This window comes from Manis pentadactyla, chromosome 9 (assembly GCF_030020395.1).
Source record: "Manis pentadactyla isolate mManPen7 chromosome 9, mManPen7.hap1, whole genome shotgun sequence".
In the NCBI taxonomy this organism is placed as follows: domain Eukaryota; kingdom Metazoa; phylum Chordata; class Mammalia; order Pholidota; family Manidae; genus Manis; species Manis pentadactyla.
Window position 1 is genome coordinate 67,790,032 of NC_080027.1, and position 11,178 is coordinate 67,801,209.

Sequence of the window (11,178 nt, forward strand, 5' to 3'; positions counted from 1 at the left end):
GTTCCTGTCCTTGACTTTGTCTCTGGTTTTCAAACCTAAGCTCAATGGTTGTCCTCATCAGCAGATGGTGCTTCTTGATTTTACTCTTCAAATTCCTGTCTGCTGTGTTTGTGTTTGTACATTTCCTTTGGCTCCATTTATTTTAAGTCAATCCTTAGAAGCCTACCTTAACTCTGACTCTAACAGATCAGACCAAGATGGAATTTGTCACATATGAAGAACCTATAAATACTTTCAAAGGTGAACAAGATGGAGTATTTAGTGCAAAAGACTGTGGTGTGCTGGAGGTGTCTAGCACTGGCTCGTGAGAACCAATTGTTTGGTTTTCAGGAATTTTGCAAGTCAGTTATTAAACATAATCATTACTAAACCTTAAGTTACTTAAACCTATAGTTAAATAAATTATATTAAAATAAAAGGAATGCACACATAAAACTCATTACTCAATTCTTTTACTACATTTTATTATCTTCTATGCTCTTGGACTGCTTCTAACTGACTTGTATGATGGGGATGCTATATAACAGTGTGCCTTTGCACATATCTTCCTAACTCTGCATTCAGTGACATAGGCCATGGTGAGAGTTTTTACATCATGGAAATTAGCAAATGATACAGAGAAAGATTTTGTCTCCCACAGAGCCAGATATTAAACGCTTAGCGCACCACTACAAAAGGGTGCCGGTGCCTTTCAGAAGTGATAAATGAAGACAAAAGCATGGGATGAGGGAATATTTGTACAATTGTTCCTGAAAAATGCAGGAGTTAGGGGTGCCAACTTCCTGAACAGTTGAAAATCCATGTATACCAGTTGAATTCCCAAAAGCTTAACTGCTCATAATCTCCTACTAACCAGAAGCCTAAATGATAACATAAAGTCTATTAACACAAATTTTGTATGTGTTATGCACTATATTTTTACAATAAAGTAAGCTATAGAAAAAAAATTTTTTTCAGATTGTCTTAAATTTCCAGAAATTTTTCTAGTGTATTTACTGAAAAAGAATCCTGTGTAAATAGACACACACAGTTCAAACCCATATTATTCAAGGGCCAACTGTCATTATTTCCCCAGAATCTATTCTCCTACTATCATTTTCCTAAACAGGACCCCAACTTTCCCAGCCATGTGGTCTGAATGCTACCTTGCCTTCAGCTGCAGGACTGGAACCTCATTAACTTAAGCCCAGTGGTTTACCCATCAGCCTGCTTCAAGGATGGATTGATGATCTAAATCAGGCCAACTGTGGTCATAGAGGCTGATTTGAAGGGCGTGCCATTCATAACCTGTCATTCCTGCCAGACATGAGAAAGGAAGTTTGTAGCCATCTTGAAAGCAAGAATGAGACTGCCCAGGTATGAATATAAGCTGAAGAAGCAGAATCAAAAAATGGTGAAAGAAAAACTAGGTTCTAGACCAGGTACAGGCTGAAGATTTGGTCATAGATTTTCTGTAAACAGGTGAATTCCATTTGCCTTTAGTCTGATTGACTTAGACGTTTATTTACTTATACTAAAATGACTCCTTCCTGATATATGACATGGGGTTCATCTCTATAGATAAGGTAACTTCAGGAGAAAGTAAATACTCTCAACTCTTCTTGTAACTGTGTGCATATAGATGCCTGACTCTCCAACCAAAGAACAAGCTCTTCGTAAAGTGCAACTTTTCATTGCATGTCTTTGTATTTGTAACTAACTTAACACTGTGCCCTGCACATAGTAGGGAGCAAGTAGTAGCAAAATGTGTGATTTGAGTTTGCTTAATTGAATTGGTTAGTAAGTAAGCGAGGGATTGTGCAAAACATAAAGTGAATCAGTATAAATTCCTCTTCCCTTCTTTGGCTAAGTGGCCAGTTTGAATCCTGTTGTCATTTGTGACTGTCCCAGGGCAAAAGGAATCAAGCAGTATGGCACTTTAGTTCAACAGTCCAGTCTTTCAACTGGAGAAGGTTATAGTTTTCTGCTGAAATGCAGTAAAAATAAGGCCACAGCCTTTCAGTTAGCCTGTCATTCAGTTAGGAGTAAGAAAACTCCTTTGGTCTATGTTTTCATGATGCCAAATGTCTGGATAAGAATTAAAAAGTGCAGTCAACGTGTCTCAAAACATCTCTGCATGTTAACCACATCAAAAAAATATCCAGTTATTTAACTGGATTTCTCATTGTCCAGAAGTCTGAGTTGTTTATGTTAGTCAAAGTGATGGCAACAAGTGTGACAGCCCAGAACTGTGTGGCACTGGGCTCTGAATGACACCAGCCCCTTATGACTTGGAGAGGGAGGTAAGTATAAACATAGGCAAATCACGTGAGTATTTCAGTTACATTTCAAGGTAGAAAGAGGAAACAACATTGAAATAGGAATGCTGTCTCCACTTACCCATCCCTTTTGTCTTTTCTCCACAACTCTATTGCTGTCCAACATACAATAAGCCTTATTTATTTATATTAATTTAATTCTCTCTCAATTTCCCAGAATGTAAGCTTCAGGAAGGCAAGTATTTGTCTCTATTTTTGTTCACTGCTCTATTTGCAGTACTTTAACAAGACTCTGGCTTATAGTAAATGCTCAATAAACATTTTTTGGACAAATGAAATTGACTGATGGATGGCAATTTGTTAATCAATTCATAAATCAGAAATTAAAATGGCCTGGTGGAAAAAGCAACACAAAGCTGTTTCTCTAAATTAAGTTAAAAGACCCTTTGACTTGATGAGTGCTAGCTCCACTACAATCTAACTTCGTGACTATAAACAATTGGCTTCACATTATGTTCCTTGATTTCTCCATCTAGAAAATGGGGATAACAGTATTCCTCCAAAACTTTTACATATGCCAAAAAAAGGCAATAGCTGTAAAGGTGTTAGGCTAAAGATGCAATGGAGAAACTTAGCATGCCCGGATTTTCATAAATTATTATCTCAGTTGTCCATTTAATAATTAAACTGGTAATATTCCATTTTTCAGCTTTTGTTCCTGTACATACCAGTAGCCATGCATTAATCAGTTTGTTATATTATTGTTGCTTCCAAAGTATTGCTATTATAAATCTTAATTATAAATAAAATTACAAATTAGGCTGCCATTTCCCACCTTCGAATGTGCCTTCAAAGTCACAAACATTTCAGTGATAAAAGTAGATAAACTCAGCAAATCCAATCTAAACAGTACTCATTTAAAAATGTGAAATGGCATTTCTCCAGGATAATCACCATTCCCCTCAATATGTTAGTAGCAAACCAGTCTCTCCGATGTGGAAAAGATTACTTATCCTTTCCCCATTTTCTCCTTCAAGCTAAATTGCCTTTTGCAAGGTCTCCCTTCCAGTCTTTAAAAAGAGGCCCTGTACCTTTAATAACAGAGACCTGGTGAGAGGTTTCTTTCCAAACTTGTTCCCTGGCTTCCAAGTGACGAAACCAGCTGTAATTTGAGAGCAGAGAGATCCTCAGGATATCATTAGCCAAAGGAAAACTCCACATTCCCACCCAGTCCAAGAGTTGAAACAGTATCGGAGGGCGAGAGCCTTTCTCTCCAGCTACAGACTCCATCTCCCAGGAGCAAGGAGGAACTCCGCGGGGGGGAGGGGGGCAACAGAGCCCACGTCCTGCCAGAGCCTGGAAGCAGCTCCGGCCAGTGACTCCGCCAGGAAAAAGCCGGCTGAGCTCCAGGAGCACAGCGCGAAGGTGCATCGTGCGCTCTGCAGCCTTGCTTCCCAGGCGCGGGTGTCACAGCCACATGAAGCCTGCTGGGGAGGGAGGGCCAGGGTGCAGCAAGCCGATTGGGACCGAGGCTGACGTCGTCTCAGGGAGGCTCTGACTCCCAAGGGGACCCCCTTCCTCTTGCCTGGGTGAAAAATCTTCTTCAGGGGTCCCCGGTCATCCTAGATATCCAGGATGGTGTTTCTGAAGTTCCTCTGGGTGGGTTTCTTCTGCCGCCTGTGCCAGGGCTACTTTGATGGCCCTCTCTACCCGGAGATGTCCAATGGGACTCTGCACCACTACTTCGTGCCCGATGGGGACTATGAGGAGAACGACGACCCCGAGAAATGCCAGCTGCTCTTCAGGGTGAGTGACCACCACCGGCGCTGCTCCCAAGGGGAGGGGAACCCTGCCAGCGGTCTGCTGAGCCTCACCCTGCGGGAGGAGTTCACCGTGCTGGGCCGCCAGGTGGAGGACGCTGGGCGCGTGCTAGAGGGCATCGGTAAGAGCATCTCCTACGACCTGGACGGGGAAGAGAGCTACGGCAAGTACCTGCGGCGGGAGTCCCACCAGATCGGGGATGCCTACTCCAACTCGGACAAGTCCCTCACTGAGCTGGAAAGCAAGTTCAAGCAGGGCCAGGAACAGGACAGCCGGCAAGAGAGCAGGCTCAACGAGGACTTCTTGGGGATGCTGGTCCACACCAGGTCCCTGCTGAAGGAGACGCTGGACATCTCTGTGGGGCTCAGGGACAAATATGAGCTGCTGGCTCTCACCATCAGGAGCCATGGGACCCGACTAGGTCGACTGAAGAATGATTATCTGAAAGTGTAGGTGGAAGGCATACCTCCTGGAGAGGGCATCGAGTAAGACCCCTTGTAGAGGGTGGGAGACAGAAGATGGGGCTAATATTTCCCTTATTCTTATTATTTTTTTATATCTGGATTTGCACTTGGAGAATAATCTGACATGATCTTTTAAAAGGAAGAAGTGAGAGTTGAGTGATGCGGATTTTGTACTTTATTTATGTTATTGCTATTGATTTATTATCTGGAAAGAATTTAAAGCCATGCCTCCCACATTTCCTGAAGGGTTTATAACTGCAGAGACACCTGTTTCATTCATATCTAGAAGGACACAGTTGATGCAGTAGGGACGGATTAAACTTCCCTACCCTGGAGATTATGTGAAATCATCCAGGAAACATAAGGCATAGCTCCGTTCCACCCTCAGCCTTCTCTCTTGGGCTCTGCAAGCTGTCAAAATTGCCTGTTATCAGATGAGGTCCAAGGCGCTGCTCTGCAGGCTTGCCAGAGGATGGAAGTTTCTCCTTCTCCTTTTCTCTTTTATTTATTAACCATGGTCTCCAAGGTTTTGTTTTTAGCTTTTTGTTTATTTTGTGGGTTTTTTGTTTTTGTTTTTATATTTGTTTTGGTAAGAGTACTGGCTAAAAATTGTAAACAAATCATCCTTTACAGGGAGATGTCTGAGGTGTCTCTTTGGGTGTGTGTACGTTAAAATGGCCACATTTAAGAAGTCTAAGCTAGCTTTGTGGTGGTTACACACCCATGTTGATATGCTGAGTTTCTATGTCGCTCATTGTGTCTGTAGCACTGTGTCATCAGTGCTACAGCCCATTACAAAGAAATAGGTTGTTTGAACACACTCTCAAATGCCTAGGATTTAAATTACCAATGTTTTGTTTCTCATTTGGGGGTTTTGCTTCTGTTTGCTTATTGGAAACTTGTACTTTAAGTAGAGGGAATTCTAAATCTAGTAACACCTTAATTAAGTTCTATTACTCAGCCAATAAATACGCTCTTATAATACTGGCTTATTTTCTCATTTGTATCCATAACTTTCATATTGTAAATAGGAGCCAATGCAAAAGGAAAGGAAAGGATGGGATTTAAGCCACTTTACTTGGAGTAGAGGTAAAGGTGGCAGAGAGATAGCTACATATTTGACAATCCTCCCTTCCCTGGGCGCCCTTACCACTCTCAAAAGGAAAGAAGCCATTCCAGAACTTTATCTCTGCTGATCTGCCTAAAACTCCAATTTTCTCCAGCTTTTCCTATAGAATCAATTGGAAAAGTGTATGACAAGAGTGTACTTTATTTACCCTCATAATGCTAAGTTATAGTAACTATAATAATCTTTAATAATTTTGAAGCCAGTTCTCTGTTATTTTAATGCATGGTTCAAAAAGGTAGAAATGCACTTTATTTCATATCGTTCCCTGACCAATTCTCACCCTCACTTTAAGTATGCTTTCCTTTCACACACACACACACAGATACACATATGCAGGAAAATAAATAAATGTTCATAATCTGCTCTTCAATAGTGAGCCAGTTTTTTCTCTCCCATGTATGAGGAATACATAGCTTTCTATTCCTATGAAGTGTCCAGTATCCTCCTATTTCAGATGCCCAAAAAGTAGCTGATCCTTAGCTAGTTGTAACAGTTCCAGGTCTCTTCAGTTTAAGTACAGAACTTTCCTAACTGCTTTTTTCAAGGAAGCTGACAGATGAGAGGGAACGGCCTGAGGCCTGAATCTTTGCATCACTACCTCACTGTTTAAAATAAAGAAAGACAACATATGAAATAATATTTAAAATACTCATTTATAATTTCATAACCAAAGGACCTGCTTTTAGCTGCTGCTACATTGGTGTGTGGGAAGAAGATAAAAGATCATTTATAAGGGGTTTCTTCTTTATTCCATGATGAGAAAAAGATAATAGCAGAGGCAAAAGAGATGATATTTGGTGGTTGAATGATTGTAATTTGTAGTCACAGCCCCTCATATCTCGAAATTTTCATATCACTCACATCACAGTGCTCAAGTGAATTCACAGACCTATTAAATATCTCCTTGATTTTCCCAGCTGTAATAGAAGACTATTAGGCATGTGATATGGATGGAAAACTGGTTTCTTTATGCATGATAATTGCAATCAATCCATTGGTAATGTTTGCATATCATATTATGTTAAGAAGGAGTTAAAAGACACAGAAGGAAAAAGTGCTGTCCCCAAGTGGAGATGCCTGTCACGGAATCAGAACGGGGAGTGGTGACACATCTGCTGCACATTTGAAAGCCCTGAAATAAGAGTATGTACGAGGCCCTTTCCAGTGGTAACATTCTGTGATTCCTACAAAACCAGAACGAAATTATCTGACATTGAATCATCCATTCAAGGCTAGATGTACAGCCAGTAATCCCACAGTCTTGTGTAAATGGCCCCAGAGGGTAAATGGGAATTTCTAGGTGGATAGAAGGAGCCCCTGGACTGTCAACCCAGAAGCTAGTATCATGCAGCTTTCCCAGATCCTTGTACAGTGGGGAGCCAGCCCCATTCAGATCTTTCCTCCTTAGTCACATGGTGACAAATTCTCTTTATTTATTTTTAGTGTAATTTTTTTAGTGGCATATAGTTGGTATACAATATTATATTGGTTTCAAGTATATGACAAATTCTCTTTTAAAGTAGTAGTTCTTTATTTCTTAGACCATGCAATATTTTGTGAATCTGAAGAAAACTACATACTTTCTTCCCTGAGAAATCTATTTACAAAAACATCCATACACTTTAAGCTATTCGTTTTTTATAAGTATTTTTCAATCACTTAATATGTATCAGACAGAGTTAGGTTGTGGGTAATCCTGGGATATTACAAAGCTTTGGGACTTCATCTAACCAAAAGCATAAAAAGCCTCTCAGAGTTTTGTTTGCAGTAGGAGGCATTTATTAGTAGTAATAGTAGAAGTAATAGCTCTAATAACAAAACAGCTAACTGTGTGGGAACTCAGTATTATTGGTCAGGGCCTATGCTAAGAACCTTGCTGAGGTTATTTCCATTAATTCTAACAGCAAACTCTATGAGGAAAGTACTATATAAAAGGAATTAATATATGCTAAGTGCTTGGAACAATACCTGACAAAGTGAATCACCAATAAATGTTAGTTGTTATTACCGCTATCGTTATGTTTATAACTGAGGCCCAGAAAGCCTAGGTAATTTTCCCAAGGTTAAAATTTTTTGATGTCTTATATACCTCAGTAGGCTCTCATTTTTGAAACTGGTGATTAGCTAGCGGGATATATGATCAAATAAAAGAAAAATGTGCAGAGTAGGGGCTCACTGGGGCTGCCAGTTGTCCCCTCCTTATAGGCCAGTCGGCCTAAACCCTGCAGCAGTTCAGATGTCTGACTGCTGTCAGTCAGAAGCCGAGTGGCTACTCTGTTTACAGAATTCCTCACTGATGCTTGCCCTGCATGGTGCACTGCTCAGTACCACTAATCCTCAGGCTCCAAATCTGTCCATGTGAAAACTTCCGTATACCAACTTGGAAGCATTCCATAGATATCTGTCTAGAGTATGTTGATAAAAGACACGAGGCCATGTTAGCCTTTGCAACAACCCAAGCCTCTGTCTTCATAGAAGCCAGCAGAAGCCAGCAGGTGTAGATATATTATGGACCACAGCACTGAGAGGCCTGTCCCATAGTTCACATTCTTTTCATTGCCTTTTAAACTCTCATTTACAACTCTGCTAAGGAAACAGGCTCAAAACTTTCTGAGTGAAGCCTTGAAACTTTGATTATAAACTATTTTAACAGGCAATTAAAATGTCCAGAAAAAACACTAAAGATATGAAATCACTTTAAAGGGTAGTATGGTCAAATTTCCTTGGGGCATTTTTCAAAGGATGATTATTAAAATCTTCCTGATAAGGAATAATATTTGGATATAAAATATAAATGCTAAATGTGGTGTACAAGTGTTTTAATATGAAAGGGAAAACAACTGGACATACAAGTCATGGTTAGAAAGAGCATATAGAAATGCATAACAATAACTCACCAGTATAGAGAATGAGTTTCTGTGAATCACCTTAGTAAATTTGGATATAGGTGATCCTTAGGAGTATTGTTTTCAGAGTCAGGATCCCAGGGGATATGTCAATCATCAAACATTTTTAAAGTGTCACCGTATGAGGTACCAGCATAGAAACAGTATATAGAGATTTGAGGAACATGGTACCTAAACAAGGAATCAGAGTCTGGCAGTAAGGTCCTATGGAAGCTCAGCAAGAGGCTGAATTAGAATTGTCTGGAAAATATAAAGCAGTGTACATAAATCAGGATTCAAGAGATATAGGGGTTTCAATGTTATAATTGCTGTTTTGCCTTTTAAATATCATTTTTCTTCTGATTATATAAGCCATTCCTGCTGAATTCTAGTAACAGGCAAACAGCAAAGCACAAAGAAAACAAATTGTTCATATTCTCAAACTCCCCCACCATACACCCACTCTTTTCATTTTGATATACATTCTTTCAGTCCTTTTCATACATATCTAGGTACTTCTTTTTCTTTAGAAAAAAAATGATATTATAATAACACACTGTTTTGTAGCCAGTGTTTATTTTAGTGTTAAGTATGCTCAATTGCATAAATCGTTTAAAAATGTTTAAACCTTCCCACAGTGATTCAGAAGACACAAGTTCTGAGTTTCAGATTTTGCCCCACCACGTATCAGCTATGCAACTTTGAATAAAAAAACCTTTAAATGTTCTGAAATTCAGTCACTGAAATTCATCTGCTTGCAATATGAAAATAATAATAGCTAATGTTTATTGAATAGGCACTGCTCAAAGTTTTTTCCATTACTATTATATAATCCTCCCAGGATTATATTTCAGGTAGATATTTTCTGAACTTTTTGGATTAGGAATCTGAGGCACACAGAGATTTACTGATTTACAGTCTCACAGCTAGACAGGAATGGAGTCAAGATTCAAACACAGCTAGTCTTGACCCTTCCACTCCCTATTAACCACATGATGCTTGCCTTTCTGAAGGCAGGAGACTGGACATACGATTTCTTAACTCTTCTTATTCTAGAATCTATGGCAAATGGCCTGTGAAATGAACATTTTCCTTACATGATTTCCTTAATCAAAATAACTCAAACCTAATTTCTCTCCAAGAACTTTTCTTCTGCTTGATTTTATTTTGTGTGTTTCTCCTTACACAGCATGTATCTCTCTCTGTAATTCTTTGCCTAAGGGCAACTGGCTTCTTGCTAAATATTACATTTTTCAAGCATGTTCACATATAACAATCAGACAACAATCAGACAAAATCTGTGCCTTCATTGATCCCCCATAAAATATGCAAATTTAATAAATTAATTAGGATTCCCCTAGTAGAAGAGATAACAAATGAACTAAAACAGAAATAATAAAATGTTAGGCAGTGACATGTAGTATTTTAGGTAAGATGGTTAAGGAAGACCTCTCTTAGTAATTAGGAGATATCCAAACTGAGCCTTCATTAGAAGTTTGAACTGAGTAGAAAGTCAAGAATGTAAGTATTAGAGGAAAGAGTGCTCCTGATAAAAGAATAGCAAGTACAAAGTCCTTCAAGCAGAGACAATTTTACGTTTGAGATGAAAAGAAAGCAAGCCAGTGGGACTGGCTTATAGCAGAATAAATCAGAAAAATAAAAAGCTGATCATCAGAGAGGTGAACTGGCAGTAGGTAATGTAGGAGTTAGATGGCCATCATGAGAAATTTGTATAGTATTCTAATTTCGATGCACTGAAGGTCTAGATTAATCCATTGATTTATATAATGGATATTAATTGATATATTTGGGCATTAATGAACAATATTTAGATATTATTCAAATTGTGATGGTCTAATTTCCATTTGGGTATTATTTGAATTTCAATGCACTGGAGGCCTAAGGAGAGAAGTAATAAGTTCTGATTTATACAAAAAAGACCACTCGAGAAGATTATCTGTAGGGCAGCATCTGTGGCTAATAGGTCATGCTGATGAGAGACAACAGAAGTTTAGTCTAAGGAGGTAGGGGTGAAGATGGTAGGAACTGGCCTTGATCCTCTACCAATGCATCACCTTGTTACTTCTGTCCAAGAAGAATATGTGTCATTCTTCCCAACCCTCTTCAGCATTGATCCAATTCCCCAACTCTTGGCTCCATTCCTTCGCTTTCTCCCCCTTTGGATTTGACATTGGCATTGCCTCCCTTATATACCTGACCTCCTTCTACTGCCCCCCAAGGTGGCTGGATATGTGTTAATGGGATATATGGACCCCAGCTGACCCTTCTGACTCAAAGCCCAAATTCTGGCCCACCAGCCGAAGCCCTGTCTACCCTACTTGATGGGCTGGAATGACAGACCCATGAAGTAGGAAATTTGCACCCAAACACAGAAATGCCTCATATGATTATCACACAAAAATAACTGATTGCACTAAAGTTTAGATATCCTCCCTTAACTAATGATCTTAAGCACCGTCATTCCATCTCTGCATTTTTCCTCCCAGGAACTTTAAGCATAGAAGCTACAGCTAAATATACAATTTTTCTCTTGAAGTTTTCCAATGACTTCAGAATTTCGCATTGCCTTGTATTCGGTACGGGTACAGAGCTTCCTGTTT

The 11,178-nt window shown here is 39.5% G+C and overlaps 1 protein-coding gene across 1 annotated transcript; it reads left to right on the top strand.

The window, feature by feature from the left end:
• Window positions 1-3,460: 3,460 nt before the first annotated feature.
• On the top strand, window positions 3,461-6,996 carry FIBIN (fin bud initiation factor homolog). The gene has a single exon (XM_036879076.2). It carries the CDS (start codon window positions 3,894-3,896, stop codon window positions 4,530-4,532), a length of 639 nt encoding a protein of 212 aa, XP_036734971.1. The 5' UTR covers window positions 3,461-3,893; the 3' UTR covers window positions 4,533-6,996.
• Window positions 6,997-11,178: the final 4,182 nt, after the last annotated feature.